Source organism: Dermochelys coriacea, chromosome 12 (assembly GCF_009764565.3).
Source record: "Dermochelys coriacea isolate rDerCor1 chromosome 12, rDerCor1.pri.v4, whole genome shotgun sequence".
Classification (NCBI taxonomy): domain Eukaryota; kingdom Metazoa; phylum Chordata; order Testudines; family Dermochelyidae; genus Dermochelys; species Dermochelys coriacea.
In genome coordinates this window covers 23,402,563-23,421,593 of record NC_050079.1, presented here as the reverse complement: position 1 = coordinate 23,421,593, position 19,031 = coordinate 23,402,563, and the positions used below count along the sequence as shown (strand labels likewise).

The following is a 19,031-nucleotide window of genomic DNA, read 5'->3' as shown; positions in this document are numbered from 1 at the left end:
TAATTCTGCCTAGTAGTAAGTCCCTCTTCTCTCAGCCTATAAACAGGAATAGGGCTTGTCTACACAATGCTTTAGTCCACACCAGAGGGGAGTAAATTCTAATGCGCAACTACATGTCATGCATTAACTGTCCCATGTGGACCCTGCTGGCATACATTAAAAGTTTCCAAGTGTGTGTTGAGACTACATTAGCGCTCATTAGGAGGGACTTTTAGTGTACACCAGCAGGGTCCACATGGGACAGTTAGTGCACAACATGCTAGTGAGCACTAGAATTTACTCTCCTCTGGTGCAGACTAATGCACTGTGTACACAAGCCCATAATCAATACAGATAACAGATGTAGCAAACGTAAACTAAGTGGAAGACTTACTTTTGTGAGCCACTTGGAGAATCTTGTTAGAAAAAGGCATCTTTTGATATTACAGGACAAGCTAGTACTACCACACATCTGTGTGGAGAGATGAATCAACTCTTTTCAAGTCTATAGTACAAATGTATTGGCCCATGAAGTCCACAAACATAACATGGGGAAATAATTTTAATTTGTGCAATGACCCATCCACCTCAGATGACCCATCAGATGGAAGGACTAAAGGTAAAAAGTCCATTACAATCTACATACCACACAGACTAATGCTAACAGCTTGTGCCACACACTCTCAAAGAAACTGCGCAACCAGCTGATCAACATCCTCTACAGCAAACAGGGAAAGATTAAGAATGAGCTCTCAAAACTGGATACTCTAATAAAAAACCAACCTTCCTGACAAACTTCCTCGTGGCTGGACTTGACAAAAACTAGACAAGCCATTTACAACACACACTTTGCTTCTCTACAAAAGAAAAAGGACACTAAGCTATCTAAACTACTACATGCCACAAGAGGCCACAACAGTGGTTCCCTTAACCCACCCAGCAATATTGTTAATCTATCCAACTGTACTCTTAGGACAGATTCTTCTGCTGGGCTATCTTGGAGCCTCTCCTGCCCCTGCACCCCCATGAACATGATACAGTTCTGTGATGATCTAGAATCATATTTTCGATGTCTCCAACTCAAGGAATATTTCCAGCACACCTCTGAACAACATACTAACCCACAGAGTCTTTCCTACCAACACTACAAAAAGAAGGATTCTAGGTGAACTCCTCCTGAAGGTCGAAACAACAGACTGGACTTCTACATAGAGTGCTTCCGCCGACGTGCACGAGCTGAAATTGTGGAAAAGCAGCATCACTTACCCCATAACCTCAGCCGTGCAAAACACAATGCCATCCACAGCCTCAGAAACAACTCTGACATCATAATCAAAAAGGCTGACAAAGGAGGTGCTGTCATCATCATGAATAGGTCAGAATAGGCTATTAGGCAGCTCTCCAACATCACTTTCTACAAGCCATTACCCTCTGATCCCACTGAGGGTTACCAAAAGAAACTACAGCATTTGCTCAAGAAACTCCCTGATAAAGCACAAGAACAAATCTGCACAGACACACCCCTAGAACCCCGACCTGGGGTATTCTATCTGCTACCCAAGATCCATAAACCTGGAAATCCTGGACGCCCCATCATCTCAAGTATTGGTCCCCTGACGGCAGGATTGTCTGGCTGTGTAGACTCCCTCCTCAGGCCCTACGCTACCAGCACTCCCAGCCATCTTTGAGACACCACTGACTTCCTGAGGAAACTACAATCCATTGGTGATCTTCCTGAAAACACCATCCTGGCCACTATGGATGTAGAAGCCCTCTACACCAGCATTCCACACAAAGATGGACTACAAGCCGTCAGGAACAGTATCCCCGATAACGTCACGGCTGACCTGGTGGCTGAACTTTGTGACTTTTGTCCTCACCCATAACTATTTCACATCTGGGGACAATGTATAACTTCAAATCAGCGGCACTGCGATGGGTATCTGCATGGCCCCACAGTATGCCAACATTTTTATGGCTGATTTAGAACAGCACTTCCTCAGCTCTCGTCCCCTAATGCACCTACTCTACTTGTGCTACGTTGATGATATCTTCATCATCTGGACCCATAGAAAAGAAGCCCTTGAGGAGTTCCACCATGATTTCAGCATTTCCATCCCACCATCAGCCTCAGCCTGGACCAGTCCACACAAGAGATCCACCTCCTGGACACTACAGTGCTAATAAGTGTTGGTCACATAAACGCCACCCTATACCAGAAACCTACTGACCGCTGTTCCGACCTACATGCCTCCAGCTTTCACCCAGATCACATCACACGATCCATTGTCTACAGCCAAGCTCTACAATACAACCGCATTTGCTCCAACCCCTCAGACAGAGACAAACACCTACAAGATCTCTATCAAGCATTCTTACAACTACAATACCCAGCTGCTGAAGTGAAGAAACAGACTGACAGAACCAGAAGAGTACCCAGAAGTCACCTACTACAGGACAGGCCCAACAAAAAAATAACAGAACACCACTAGCCATCACCTTCAGCCCCCAACTAACCCTCTCCAACACATCATCAAGGATCTACAACCTATCCTGAAGGATGACCCATCACTCTCAAAGATCATGGGAGACAGGCCAGTCCTTGCTTACAGTCAGCCCCCCAACCTGAAGCAAATACTCACCAGCAACCACACAACAGAACCACTAACCCAGGAACCTATCCTTGCAACAAAGCCCGTTGCCAACTCTGTCCACATATCTATTCAGGGGATACCATCATAGGGCCTAATCACATCAGCCACACTATCAGAGGCTCGTTCACCTGCGCATCTACCAATGTGGTATATGCCATCATCTGCTAGCAATGCCCCTCTGCCGTGTACATTGGTCAAACTGGACAGTCTCTCCATAAAAGAATAAATGGACACAAATCGGATGTCAAGAATTATAACATTCAAAAACCAGTTGGAGAACACGTCAATCTCTCTGGTCACTCGATTACAGACCTAAGAGTGGCTATCCTTCAACAAAAAAGCTTTAAAAACAGACTCCAACGAGAGACTGCTGAATTGGAATTTAATTTGCAAACTGGATACAATTAACTTAGGCTTGAATAGAGACTGGGAGTGATTGGGTCGTTACACAAAGTAAAACTATTTCCCCATGTTATTCCCCCCCGCACTGTTCCTCAGACGTTCTTGTCAACTGCTGGAAATGGCCCACTTTGATCATCACCACTAAAGGTTTTCTTCCTCCCCCCGCCGCTGGTAATAGCTCATCTTAAGTGATCACTCTCCTTACAGCGTGTATGATAACACCCATTGTTTCATGTTCTCTGTGTATATAAATCTCCCCACTGTATTTTCCCCTGAATGCATTTGATGAAGTGAGCTGTAGTTCACGAAAGCTTATGCTCAAATAAATTTGTTAGTCTCTAAGGTTCCACAAGTACTCCTTTTCTTTATTCCAATACATTTCAGTATATGAAACACTTATAATGCTACGGTGTAAAAAATAGGTGAAATACCCCAAGTGTTACCACTCCCAATTTTCATCAGGACCACGATGAATTGAGTGGAAAAAGATGCTTCTGAGTAGCCAAGGTTTGTCAACATTTTATCAGAAAAGTATGTCCTCCACTCTGGCAGTACAGATCAATAATGTAGCCCTGGTGACAGCTCAGAATCAAGAAATCAAGGGTATCATACCTTTTTCCCCACCACATATTGTGGAAATATCTTTTTTGAGATGAGGTATCAAATACGGCACACAATATTCTGAGGCCATACCTGGCATTATCACTTTTCTTGTAATATTCTCCATCCACTTCCCTATGGATCCTAACACCTCCTTTGCTTTTTCATCTACATTCAATTCACTGAGCTGTTCACAATGATGCCAAGGTCAGACCACTGCCAGCAGTGGCAGTTTGAATAGAAAATGAGGGAAAGGTTCAAGTCCAACAGAGAGTACTTCAGAAGGCCAGAAATTTAAGCTAGAAAGTACTAACATGTCACACATTAAGATCCCAACCAAGAGTGGGAATTATGCCATGATATTTTTAAAGAATATAAACTTATGAAGTCTAGAAATATACAGAACAATTTTAATAGTAGGCAAAGGCAATCCCAATTGTCTTTGATACATGGACCCACTAAGGATGCTTGCTTGCACATCTGTAATTAGGTACCAAAAAAGTCTATGTGCAGAAAACTCAAGAATTGGCTAAGATGCGCTAAAAGCCATTTTCTTTCTTGAAACTCTCTGCCATCTTTCTATCACAGAGACCTTTTAAAGATACACTGCCTTCCACTTCCATTGAAAACTTCTGCCTAAAGAAGCCTTAGTCACAGCAGAACCTAAGCAGGGAAATGATCTCCTCACCTCATAGCACTTTCTGCTATACTAGCCTTAAAGAGAGATTAGCATTTGGATACTATGAGAACTCCACAATTCCCTCAATACAAACATAGGAAGACAGGCTCACATTCTGCAAGAGAGTCTCTTTCTGGGGATCCTGCTTTGTTGAGCAAGAACAATGACAGATATTGCCAGTTCTAAAGAAAAACTTTAAGGATAAGTCTGCTCATAGGAAGCTTAAAAGGCTCCTCTGCCTGGAAAACACTTCCCCTCCTATAAAGAGCTGGGGGGAAAAAAACAACCAACCATGCATATTGACAGGGTATAAGGACCTGCTTCTGGGAAATAATTAAGATAGAAGACTCCTGAGTTTTGCACCGTTAAGTTCATGATAGCTAGCCTTTGTCTACCCTTTCATCTAGCCAACAGAAGAGGAGACTCATACTTTCGTGAAGAATACTGGAGTGGAAGAAAGTTGAGAGGTATAAGATGCAACAATTAAGTCCCCTGAAACTGGAATTCTAAAAGGGAGTAGAAGCCAGGACTCTTCTACATGTCTTTCAAAAGACAAATTCACAAATTTATCTGTAAAAAAGCTTAGGTCTCCTAACAGAAATTTTTGGACCTCCTTAATTTGGTGTGTGGTAATGTCTGGTTGAACTCATTTCTACCTTGCATGCCATGAAGACTGAGGGGCCTGCCACGCATAATCCAAAGAAGAGACCTCAATGGAACAATTACTGGAGAGAAGTCCTTTTAGCAGGGATAAAAGTTGTCTACTTAAGAAGAGGACATCATGCTAGTCCCATAAATTAGGTATTTCCTTTTCTACTCTTCAGAGACAGTAGCCACCACACTGAAAAAGCAGCTGATCTTTGGGGGAGTGGAGGGTCTCCCATAACGCTTCTGAGAGTTGTGAGGAACAGCCAGAATAAGATGGAGGTGAAAAGGAAGGGAGAGAGGTGTGGGGAGAAAGCCACATCAGCATTTGCTTTATCTGAAAAAGAAACCCATTGTTCAAAATTGGTGGACATTTAGCAAAAGCAGGTTTTCTTTCTTTCTTTTAAACCATGTAATATGTCTTCACATCCAGGGGTGGTTATTTTTTAAATTCATGCCACACTTGGGCATGACATCATGGGCTGTAATTTTTCTTTTTATACAAATTTCATATTTATACCCTGTCCCCCACTCCCTTTAAAGGCTTTAAAGTCATATATTACTGAAGTAATGTATTATCTGAATGTATACCATACTCACTTGTTTGCTAGCTTCAGAGAACAAGTTATCAACTTCATCAAAAACAAGATGACAAAGTCTAAGAAATAATAAGCTATGGTGTTCAAGCAGTCTCAAAAGGCTGTGTGGTGTAGTTACAATCACTTCACCTATATTTTAGAAGAAAAGAGTTAACATTCATCTTTGATTTGTAATGTTTTCTATTTTCAAAAATACTATATTATCAATTAAAACATTACAGTAATCATAAAATTGGGCCATTTTGTTTGTGATTAATAGCAATTAATCTTTTCAAACCATTTTTATACAGTCCATGGTCTCAGTCTTAGGCTCCTGGTCTGGCAGGACAAAATGGCTGAAAAATTGTCCTAAATGGACAGCAAAGGATCCTGTCCTCTTTTGAAAGGCAATTCTTGGGTGATTAAAGCCACAATAGGTGGCCCTATGCCACCCAATCCCTGTCCCCACCTCAGGTGCATGTCAGGAATGGAGTGATGGGAGGGATGTGGTGGGAATGCAACAACCAAAGTAACTAAGGGCAGCATGCCAAGAAAAAAAAGAATTATTTACGTATACCTGAGCTGTTAGCATTCTTTGAGATGTGGATGCAGACATGTATTCCACTTAGGTGTGCCCAGTGAATCAAAGCCAGAGAACTTTACTTAGCAGTACCCATCAAAGCAACGCTCACGCCTTCTGGCTGAGTAGCCCCTCCCATGACTATACACAGGGGGTGGTGCCCCAACTCTCCCCACTACCTTCACATCAGAACCCAAAGCTAGAAATTCTGATGCAGAAGAGAGAAAAGGTGGGTCGTGAAATACACATCTGTAGCCACATCTCAAAAACAGTAACAGTACCAGTAAATAACTGTTTTTTCCTCTAAGAGGCTGCAGATGTGCATTATACTCAGGTGAATCACAAGCAGTAGTGATAGAAAGTGGAGCTCAGAGTCTATTTGGACAAGGACTGCAGAACTGACTTCCCCAGATTTGTATCACATTTTTGGCAAACATATACATAGAAGTTTATGTAGCAGCCCTGCAAATGTCCAAAACTGAAATATTGCTTAAGAAAGTTATCGATTGTTGCTTGAGCCCTTGTGGAATGAGCCCATAAAGTCTGTGGGGGAGTGGTTTGAGCCACTTCATAAACCATGGTAACGCAGACAGTAATCCATCTGGAAATCATCTGTCAGATACCAGCTGACCTTTCATCCGATCCTCAAAAGCCTAAGGTAAGAAACTAAATAATACAGTTCTTTCCAGACAGAACACCAAGCACCCTCTCACACCCAACATATGAAGCTGCTGTTCATCTGCATTCAAGTGTGGCTTAGCAAAGAATACAGGTAATAACTTGGTTAAGGTAAAACTGCGAAACTACTTTGGACAAAATTTCAGATGTGGCTTCAAGGTCACTTTGCCTCTGAAGAACTGAGTACATGGCAGCCCTGCCAGAAGTGCTTACATTTTGCTAACTATCCTTTCAGAAGTTATAGCAATAAGAAAAGCGGTTTGCTGGAAAAGCAGAGACAATGAGCAAGTTGGTATTGGCTCAAACGGAGGACTGTTGAGGTCAGTCAGCATAGTACTGAGGTCCCACAATTGGACCCCTTTCTTTATACGTGGCAACAGGTATACAATCTAACTGAGAAATACCACTACCATGGGAGTTTGAGAACACTGGCCTCCCTTGGAACGCTGAGATCACAGTCACTAGGAGCCAAACCCCAGGACTTCAAATTTAACAAATAATCCACAATGTCCTGAACATGAGCTACATCAGTTGAATTCCTTTAGCTATTGACTAGACGGAAAATGCTTCCACTTGGCCAAATAAATAGTCCTAGTGGATGATTTTTCTGGTTGCCTTTTGTTAAAAATGAGTTGACCAACAGGGTGCCTCATTCCCTGACCATGCTGCTCTTCAGAGACCTCTCATGGTCCTACTCAGATCATCCATCAACTAGTTCTGAAACTCTGGTAAGTGAGAGGCTGTGCACATCATCTTTGAAGCAAAGTGCAAAGCTTCATTAATTCCTGACAAAGCTGGCTGGAGAAGGCTCTTCCTTGCTTGTTCACATTATACATTGCAGTGATATTGTTTGTAAGAATGTGTACTGCTGCTCCCCGATCTGATCCCAACAGGCTCAGCAGGAAATGAAAATAGCTCGAAATGCCAGTACGTTGATGTGAGAAGATCCCTCTTGTTCCAACCACAAACGCTGAATCTTTTATGTCACTAGATATGCTCCCCAACCTATTGTGGCGGCATCAGTGACTACATGCCTGGTTGGCAGAGGATAGGCAAAGGGAACACCCTGACATCATTGCTATTTTCTGCCCACCATTGTAGAGAATCCAGTATCTCAGGAGGTATATTCAGACAAGCTTGTCCAAAGATTGGCAATTGAGTGATTGACCACCTCAACTATCATGCAGAGGACAAAGAGGTAATCTTGCATGCTGAACCACGTAAGTGCACGTGGCCATAACTTGAGGTACATACGGACCATGGTTGAAGCATGAGATTTGAGATCCAGACAAAGATGAACTATCTAGAATCACCTGTGTGGGAGAAAGGCCCTCTAATATGTAGTCTAGTAGGACCCCAACGTACTCAATTTTTTGAACTGGAATCAACTTTGACTTTGCTTTGTTCAAAAATCAACTCTAGCTGTTTGAAGAGGTGCAGTGTGATACGCACCTAACGAACTACTTGTTCAGATCCGTCCCTCACCAACCAATTGTCCAGATACAGGAAGATATGAATGTCTTTCCCCTGGAGACAGGCTGGTACCACTGTCATGTATTTGTTGAAGAATCATAGCACCAATGAGGAAAACTGTATGCTGATAATGTTGACTTCCTGTGGCTTAAGAGAATAGCCACCTAGAAGAAGGTGTCCTGGAGACTAAGAACACCAAACTAGTCACTCAAGGCCCAAAGTGACTATGCATTTGATGAATTTGTTGAGACCACAAAGAGCAAGAATAGGCCTCACCCCTCTCACGGATGTGGGGAGCAGGAAGTACTGGCAGTCCCTTTCCCTGATGCTGCAGGGAGACCTCCTCTACAGCCCCCAATGAACACAGAGTCTAGACCTCCTGAAGGAGCAGTGACTCATGAGAGGAATCCCAGAAAAGGGCCAGGATGGATGGATAGGTAGGAATTGAATGGCACAGTGCTGATGACCAACTGTCTGAGGTTATTCAGTCCCAAGCACTGTGGATGTGGGGACAGCCTGTCCCCATAGGGAAGGGAGAGTCAATGTGACTGCTTGCCAGACGAAGGACGAGCTGGCTGATTAAAGCCCACAGCAAAAGGCCTTCTCCTATCAACTTCTGTTTTCTCTTGGAGAAGTCGTGTTGCCTTTAGGATAAGAAGGCTGTTTAAAAAAGGCTGCTGGGAGCATGGATGGAAGTGTTGCTACAGACGCACATAATGGTATCTTTTTACTGATGGGGCATAAACCCCCAAGGATGTGACATGGCCCTGGAATACTTAAAAGAATGCAAGTCTCATTTGTCTTTTCCGAAACAAAGACCGCCTGTTAAATGGTAAGTCTTCTATTGTCTGTTGCACATGCAGAGCAATGCTTGAGTTCTACAGTCAAGAAGTCCTCCTCTTTGTCATAGTTGAGGCCATAACCCTAGGTCAGGTGTCCGCCACAGACAACACTGACTGCCGCGATATTTTCCCCACAAAGCAGTCCTCTGCCAGGAAAGACTTGAACTTTTCCCTGGCATCTTAAGGAAACTTATCTCTAAATTGAGACAGTGCATTCCAATTTACAAAGTCATATTCAGACAAAAATGCCTGCTGATTAGCAATGAGCATCTGCACAGATAACTGACAGCAAGGTGTACTCTGTTAAGTCAAACTTTTTAGCCCCTTTCTCTTTAGACATAGACATATCTGCTTGATAAATCCGCTTCCTAGTCACAGTCACCACAAAGAAATTGGGAGCTGGGTGAGAGTAGAAACATTCAAAATCTTGCATGGGGATGTAGTAACATTTGTCAGTATGTTTCGGTGTAGGTGGCACAGACACTGGCATGTGCCACAGGGACTTTGCTAGGTCCAAGAGTCTTATTTTCCAGGAAGGCTAACTTTTCCAGGACTGAAGGCTGCAGAATGTTCAGCAATTTATGGGTGCACTCTTGGATAAGATCAGCCTGGATACACAAAGCTGCCAACATCTCCTGAGAGGGTCCTGATAAGCATTAGTCTTCCAGAATCAGGAAGGATGAGTCCGGGACTGTGGAGTCATCTGGCAAAGAAGATGACAGAGGTGGTGGAACAAGAACCTCATCCTGAAGCAAAAGTTGTTTCTCTTACAGTGTTGGAAATTCAGCAAGGGCAATATCAGCTTGAGACTACTGTCTTGAACTACTCAAGATAGTTAAGTCCAAAACAGACTGTGAAGAGTTACAAAGGGATCTCACAAAACTGGGTGACTGGGCAATAAAATGGCACATGAAATTCCATGTTGATAAATGCAAAGTAACGCACATTGGAAAACATAATCCCAACTATACATATAAAATGATGGAGTCTAAATTAGCTGTTACCATTCAAGAAAGATCTTGGGAGACACTTTAGACAGTCCTCTGAAAACATCCACTCAATGTACAGCAGAGTCAAAAAAAAGAACAGAATATTGGGGATCATTAAAAAAAGATAAATAAGAAGCCAGAAAATATCATATTGCCTCTATATAAATCCATGGTACACCCACATCTTAAATACTGCATGCAGATATGGTCGCCCCCATCTCAAAAAAGATATATTGGAATTGGAAAAAGTTCAGAAAAGGACAACAAAAATGATTAGGGGTATGGAATGGCTTCCGTATGAGGAGAGATTAATAAGACTGGGACTTTTCAGCTTGGAAAAGAGACGACTATGGGGGGATATGATAGAGGTCTATAAAATCATAACTGGTGTGGAGAAAGGAAATAAGGAAGTGTTATTTACTCCTTCTCATAACACAAGAACTAGGGGTCACTAAGTGAAATTAATAGGCGACAGGTTTAAAACAAACACAAGGAAGTATTTCTTCACAAAACACACACTTTCAACCTATGGAACTCTTTGCCAGAGGATGTGAAGGCCAAGACGATATCAGGGTTCAAAAAAGAACTAGATAAATTCATGGAGGATAGGTCCATCAATAGCTATTACGCAGGATGGGCAGGGATGGTATCCCTAGTTTCTGTTTGCCAGAAGCTGGAAATGGTCAATAGGGGATGGATCCCTTGACGATTTACTGTTCTGTTCATTCCCTCTGAAACACCTGGCATTGGCCACTGTTGGAAGACAGTGAGCTAGATGGATCTTTGATCTGACCAGATATGGCCGTTCTTATGGAGGCAGAAGATGAAGGACCAGACGATTTAGTGATCTTAGTCTAGAACAGCAGTTCTCAATTGGGGAACTATGGCCCGCTGGGGGTCCCGGAGCCCTTTAAGGGGGCCGAAGGTCCCCACAGCCAAACTCCAAACTCCAGCGCCCCACACGGGGCTGAAGCCCCAATCACCGTCGTCCCCGGCAGGGCTGAAGCCAGGAGCCGCAGAGCTGAAGCTCAGATCCCTGGCAATACTCACAGGACTAAAGCCAAGAGCGGCGGGGCGGAATCTTGGAGCCCCGAGCCTCGGTGCTTCCCATGGTGCAGAAGCCCTGAGCCCATAGGCGGAGTTGAGGGAATGGAGAGCGTTTTCCCCTAAAACTGCAGCTCAAGTATAGGGCAGTTCCGAGGCAGCTCTACACCTCCCCATCTCTTTCTCTCCCCACCCCCGGCCAAGTCAGAGATGGGAAGCGGGGCCAGCCAGTGCGAGGCAGCTGCTGAGATCTGGCTGGTCCCATGGAGCAGGCAGCCACAGCATTCCCTCGTCTTCTGCTGCTGCTGGTGCCTGGTGTTGCTTCTCAGCTCCCAGCCCTCTTTGCTCCCATAGAGGCAGCCAGTAAGTGCTGCCCAAGTAGGGGGACCCGGCTTTGTGGCTGGCAGAGCCCACTGGGAAACAGGAACACAAGGGACCCATCCCAGCACGCAGCCCCTAGTTCCTCTCTCCCTACCCCTGAGCTACCCCCCACCCTCACACAGCACCTAGACACCCCTCTGCACCCTGAGCTACCCTCCGCCATCTGCAAACAGCCTCTAGCTACCCCATCCCTGCACCCTGAACTGTTTTCAAACTTTTTGAGCTGAGTCCCCTCTTTGAATTATAATTTTTTTTGTTTGCCCCCCCCCCCGCATCCAGACAGACGGGATGACCTGCTGAGGTGAGCGAGGGGGTGGAGGTGGTGTTCCCTCCCTGGACCCTGCCATGTGAAGCTAGCTCGAGCCCCGCTGGTCCCTGCCCCCCCCCCGCAAAAACAGAAGTAAAAACTACACCTATGCCCAAAGTATATGCCACAATGGCCCCCCCCATGAACCCTGGAGTTTTTATAGCATGTGGGGGAGGGGCTCAGAAAGAAAAAGATTGAGAACTCCTGATCTAGAATACAACTGAGATCTTGAAAAAAGTGCAGTGGTCCATGGATGCCAAGGCAGCCAATGTGGAAATGAGTATTGTACCAGAGGCCAACAAACACCAGGCCAATCTCTCTTCATATTCTCATCAATCTCGGTACCATTGACAGTCCTCCATAAGAGGCCTAGAGGATTTGCAAGACCAAATCCTGGAAGGAGACAAAGAAGCAACAGCTGATCCCAAGCTGGAGTATAAAGAGCATCCCAAATAGCCTACCGTTAACAGAGGGACCAAATCTGCTGGGGCTACCAAATGCCGCACCTTTGTTTGAGATCCAGTGATGCATCAAAGCAATACTGTAGCCAGCGCAGTCACTGACTAGCAATCCAAAGCTGCAGCAACAGCTGGTAGCCGAAAACAACTGATGCTGGAGTCACAACAGGTACCAAGGAGGGAGTTGGTACTGGATCAGGAATCAGTCCTGCAGATGTTGAGATCCTGGTTAGTGAAGTTGTGGGCACTGAAGATGGTATTAGTACTGAAGAGGGATGTCTCAGTGCCAACGATAGGACTGGGTTCACCTCTCTAGCAAGTCTCCCTGAAGCAACCACCCAGGGTACATCAAGACTACTGGAGTAGCATTCCACAAGAGGATTCCTCAATCAGTGAAGTGTCCGAGATGGAAAGACAAAGTAAGTCAGCTGCTGCCTGGTACTGGTTTGAGACTGTCGGTGCTGAAAGTCACATTAGTACTGGACTCAAAGGACATTCAGCAGACAGCACAGGAGTTGACAATATGGTGCAGATCTGGTTTTGCCTCAGTACTGGAGACCAGGCAGACAACGCTGCTCTACGTGAGACACCAGGCGAAAGATGGCAGTGTCCCACGCTCCTCCTGAGGAAGAGGAGGAACCCTAGAATGGGTCCAAGTAGTGTTATGAGTTTTCGTTCTTGAGGGATCAGAGCAAGGGGACCACTCTCTTCTTTTCCAAGGAGAAGAGTCTGAATCTGGCAGACTATTTGAGGTACACACCAGCTATGCAGACTGATGGGCCTGGCAATCCACATAAGGGCCTGATGGCAAAACTAGCCTCACAGTCTGCTCCATGAGGTGTTACTTTAAATGCAAGCTGTGTGTGATCTGAGTCCTTTTCTTTGTGGAACAACAAATGGAGCACTTTTCTTTATATGCCCCTCTCCTACACACAACCACCACCACGCTGGCTCTTTGGAATAGCCACCCCACACGAAGGACAGTGCTTAAACCCTGGTGAGGGCTTAGCAAAAAAACCCTACAATAAAACAGGATAATTCCTAAAGTAAATACTAGCCACTAACTGCAAGGGTAGTGCTAACTATTTACAGACAATTTCATTGTTGTCTCTCAGAAACTGTGAGGTACATAAAAACTGCAAGGGGGCTGGGCAGGAGCCACCCTAATATATTCCTGGGAGGGGCCACGAGGGCCAGAGCCCCACCCCGATGGGTACTGCTAAGCAAAGGTCTCTAGCTTGAATGAGCTGGGTGCACACACACCAGAGTGGAATACATATCTGCAACCACTTGAAGAGAAACTATTTCTGCCTGAGCAGCTTTGGGATAGGAGGGACATAAGAAGATGGCTTAGGGTCATATGCCCGTCCCTTTCACTAAGCAGAGATGTGGATTCAGCCAACATGTAAAACCAAACATACACACCTTCTACAAATTATCACCACATTATGTAGTCTAAACACTAGTCTCTGCTTAGGAAAGTCTCACAATTTGGAAAATTGTGAATGAAGTGAATAGTTGTAGCCATATAGCTGTACTTCTATATCTGGTTCTAGTCAATCTGTTTTTTAAAATTAACATTTATGGGGGGAAAAATCATAGTTGTATTACACTAGAGTCTAGAGACAGGCTGAGATTTGCAAAGAATTAGTAAGGAAACATAAAATTCAAATCTATTATAATGATCACTCAACAAAACTGATAATTATGCAGACATTTATGATACAAAGAATACTCAGACTGAACACACAAACCTACCACCAGTTGAGAAACAAGATTTATATTTGTCTCAATCAAGCCCTGAATTCACTCATTAGGGACTTCAGATAGCATGCATGATACAAGAGAGCAGAAAGCCAAAACAGGCCATTTTAAAAAAGTTTGTTTCCTGTTTGTTATTCTCCATTCTAGCAAAAAAAGCCACCAGCATTTTTCTAAATTTAGCGAACAACCCTCAACAAAAAGCCAAAAAAAGGTAACTAAATTTGAATGCAAACAATGAATAAAGTAATAGGTAGTAAAGTGGATTAACAGACTAGCCTTCTACAGCTAGAAATATTGGTTCAAAGTGACAATGGTTGTGAGTATAGGGGTACACATCTGCAACTAGTGCCTTCGCACATTCTTCCACGCTGTCCCTAATGCACGGACTGCTCTATTCATATCCATCTGCACACCTATTGCCCTTTCCAGCCTTCAAATCCATACAACGTACTTCCATTGTAATACCCAATGCAAATTGTCTAACATTAGTAGTTAGGGCAGGTAGCCTATTCATGATTCATTAACAGCTCTTGCCCATTTTATGTTTAAAAAATTGAAGCCCCAGCATGAAGTCTGGTAAATAATAATCTCTTTTTTTTTTAATCAGTCGACATCTTTGTGCCTCACATAAACAACAACAAAACTGCTAATCTCTAAGATTCAGAGGTGTAGGACTAATGTCCCAATTCAGCAAGATACTTAAACCACCTGCCTAGCACTCTGAAGCACATGAAGTAGTGTCATACACTTTAATGAGGTCTTAAACAACAGAGGCGTTATAGGTAAGGACTCAGATGCACTGGCAGAGCAGCATGAGGATTTTTCACTGCACCAGCATTAAGCTCTACCAAGTGCCACTCGTCCACCACTTTCATGGAATTCCAAAGCCACACATGCTTTGTCAAATTTTTATTGTCGATACTGCCCTTTAAAATCACACTTGCATAACATGAAGCATAAAAACACTTTGCAAATTTAAGATAACCCCTATCATTTTACAGCATAAATAAGTGGTAAAAAATTCTTACATCCTCGTTGAAGTTTCACATTTTTGGCTTCTTCTTTATTCAGTCCTAACAACATCAACACTGGATGAAGTGGCCTGGAGCATCTGCCATATTTTTCCAATAATTCAAAAACAAGTTGTGCTTTCCTCCACCCAGGACATACGATTAATGCTATTGGCTGTAAACACACACAACAAGAGAGACATCAGTTCACACAATTTCCGAGTTTAGGAATAGAAAAGTTTAGAATGCTAGAGGATACAAGATCAGTAGTAAGTCTTGTAAGGCAGGAATAAAATTTGCAATACGAGTGATTTTTCTAAAATTGTAAATTAAGCTGTTCAGTACAGTAGGTTCTCTCAAATTGTTACGTGCAAATAGTGTAGGTCCCAGAGGGATGGAGGATGAGAGGAAAGCCTAACTAGAGCAGAACAGGAAGCACAATTCCATAGAATAAGCAACAAGCAATGGATATGCATGATCAAGTCATGGCTACTTGACTACTGTACTATACACATTATAGCTCAGGTTTTCAAAAGAGCCAAAATGCATCCTTCATTTCTACAAACACAAACTTCTGTGCAAACAAACACTTAAGAAATGCTATCCCCTGCACATGTAGATAATATTTAGATATTTTAAAAAACCCTTATCCCCCACGTGCACGCAGGTGATAGTGCTTGAATTGTGTGTGCATGTTTCCACCCAAGTGTGTGCAAGTTTGGCCCTAAATGACCAATCACCCTGCAAAATCAGGAACTCAGTTTTTAATGATTAGTGAATGTTGGAAAGCACTTCCAACCGGTTGCCTTGCTAAACTATTCTACTAACACCTAGCCTTGGTCGGCCAAAGACGTGTCCAGAGCCCAAGAATAGTGGGCTCCAGGCAAGGGCTTTGCTCCACATGCAGGTCCATACTGATGTGGCAATAATCTGGGTAATTCAGATCACGGCTTCTGTGCTTCAAAGGGCCAAATAATGCACACACTTTTTGAAAGGCTGAATTCAGGACGTACAAAACTCAACAACACCAGAGAACTTTTACTGTAGCACTGTGAGCTTCAGATCCAGAGGTTCTGCCACCCATCTAATCATATCTTGAACAGTCAGAAAGTCCTCATGTGAAAAGGTAGAAGACAACCCCACATTAGCACTAGACGAGGAGATTCCAGGTGGTCCTCACTCCCCTTTATTCCCTGTGATATTTTTATATAGATTTCCCATCTGATGAAAAGAAAGTGATGGAGGATTAACCCTTCTTGTGAGGGTCCGTAAATACACAGTTAATTCAGAAAGTCATTCCCTCTGAAGTCTTCATAGAAAACCTCCATACAGAAGAGCTACCCACAGATGGTTTGTTTCCATCTCTTCCCCATCTGCATTTCACATATAAACTATTTAATTCCCAAACAGTAAGTACTAGTCCAAGTGAGGCTCCATCGCAGTGTCTCCACTTCTGCCACCATTACACAGTTTGGCCTTTCATATTAATGAAGTGGCATAACAGAAATAAATCTTTTCTTCTGCACAGTCACAGTACATCTCAGAGAATCAACATTACCTATCTAAATACTGCAATGCAGAACCTTTCGTAATCATAAAAACCCTTTCTTGAAGGATCCCAAAGTGCTCTATACAAAATATCCAAAGTACAGACAGACAGCATTTATAATCTATAATCTGAAATTCAGATACCTTTAGAGTGAAATCTAAGAGCGTTTAACAGCATATAGCAACAGTTACACAATAGGTAAGCACAGGGAAAGAAAGAAGTTACTTACTTTGTGCAGTAACTGGAAATCTTTGAGAGGTATTCCCTATGGATGCGTCACTTTAGGTGCACATAACCAAAGGTGCATGGAGCACATGCAAACCTGATATGGAGCACCCACAGGGACACTACTTCAGAGAAGAATATCTTATCCAATGAAACTGCAGGGGAAATTTAGATACTTAAAGTATTTTATCCAACCAGGAATATCACCAGGATATTAGGCTTATCCCCTTTTTACTTAATATGTAATGAAATATAAAGAAACAAACATTTTATAAAAGTTGTTAATGAGCTGGATAGGGACATAATCTTATACGTTTTGTTTAATCTCTCTCAGAGATGTGTCTAGAACAGTTACATAGATGTAATCTAGCAATTTTTGGAAATAAGCATTTGAGGCATATTTCAACTGCCTTTGCATTACAAATTATTCCTGAGTTACCTAGGTTTTACACTCCTAATGTGAACATATTTTCAAATGAAACTCTGTGAAGTTGCTTACACTTTAAATTAGAAAAAAATGGCACAATCTTGTAAAATAAACATTTTTTGTTTTACTTACTCCATTCCTAGTTGGCAGAGACTTGTAGCAGCTCCCTGATTGTAAAAATGTAAGAATGGGTGGAATATACAAAAAAGGATCATTTCCATGATGAGAAATGACAACTGAATCACATCCACGAGCTATTGGTGGCCAACAATAAGATTCTGTGAGATTAGGACCCAGAAATTTATTCCGGAGAAGCTCCTACAAAAAAATAAATAAATAAAAATGAAAAAAGTGTTATGTCAAAAAAATTTTGGGCATTTCAGTGCTTAATTTTGAATGTATTCTTAAAAAAAGATGTAAAGATCTGAAATATCTAAAAGGAAGAAACAAATGCAACATGTATTTTTCTTAGGTCAACATATTTAACTTTTGTGGTGAAAGCTTGTTTCACTGTATTTTACCTCTACTTTTGGATCACTTATTGCCCCCAAAGGAGGATCCTTCAATCATGATTTCTTAGACCCACATATACAGTAACTATAATGTAAATAAAATGTCAATCAAACGGATTACACATGATGGAATGACTGACATTTCTCTTCTAAACATGAGAAGGTATATGTACAATCTAGAAGTGCTTCAGAATGTCCAAAAATATTGCTTGCACTTGCTTTAAATGGCCTAAGGCCTTTTCAAAATCATTACTAAATCACTTTCATACCAATTTTTAAATGCAATTATGCTTTCTAAATACAAGTCTCAATGGGGCTGATTTGATTTTATTTTGATAGACTACTCGCCTTATGCAGTAACTGAGATTCTTAGAGATGTGTCCCCCTATGGGTGCTCCACTTGTGGGTGCGGCAGCGCCCCCTGCATTTGGGATGAGAAATCTTCATCAGCAGTGCCTGTTGGACCACACATATGCACCACCCCGTTCTCATGCTATGAGCTAGACATGTGTCTAGCACTGTGCAACCCAATTGCCCTCAATTCCTTTTCTGCTGCAGAGCGTACATTTTCAGCTCTAAAGCAGAGGGGAGGATGGCGGGTAGTGGAACACTCATGGGGACACACATCTCAAAGAACCTCAGCTACTGCACAGGACAAGTAACCCTCTCTTCTTCTTCTTCTTCAAGTGATGTCCCTACAGGTGCTCCACTTGTAGGTGACTAGAAAGCAGTGCCCCAATTGGAAGCCTAAGGCTTCAGAGCAACATTTACTGCTGATAGGACAGCGTCTGCTATGGTGTCATGCATAATACTGTAGGGATGCGCAAAAGTATCTGTTGATGCGCATGTGGCAGCTTTACAAATGTCAGTAATGGAGACATTATTGAGAAAAGCTATCGAGGGGGATCGTGAATGTGTGGAATATACTCTAATTGCATGAGGAGGCTATTGTGGAGTTCGTAATCTAAATGTATATGTTGCAGGATCCACTTGGAAAGGAGTTGTTTAGAGACAGATGTGCCTCTGGATCTTTTGGTGGTTGAGAGGAATAATCGTAGTGATTTTCAGAAAGGTTTAGTCCTGTCTAAGTAGAATGCTAATGCTCGTTTCAGGTCTAGATGGGGTAGTGTTGCCTCCTGTTGGTTACTGTGAGGCTTTAGAAAGAAGCAAGAAAGATGCACTGGTTGACTGAGATGGAAAGATAATGGAATCTTGGGTAAAAATCTTGGACGTGGGCATAAAAAATGGTTACTCA

At 42.9% G+C, this 19,031-nt stretch overlaps 1 protein-coding gene across 2 annotated transcripts in view; it reads right to left on the bottom strand.

Annotated features, from left to right (window-relative positions):
* The window catches only part of TDRD12 (tudor domain containing 12), a 124,201-nt gene that overhangs the window by 74,274 nt on the left and 30,896 nt on the right, over nt 1-19,031 (bottom strand). For both annotated transcript variants that reach the window (XM_038367731.2, XM_043494929.1), the window contains 3 exons: nt 17,397-17,582; nt 15,082-15,238; nt 5,560-5,687 (listed from right to left, as the gene is read on the bottom strand). In XM_038367731.2, coding sequence (XP_038223659.1) covers nt 5,560-5,687; nt 15,082-15,238; nt 17,397-17,582 — 471 coding nt within the window. The remainder of the gene's footprint in view (nt 1-5,559; nt 5,688-15,081; nt 15,239-17,396; nt 17,583-19,031) is intronic.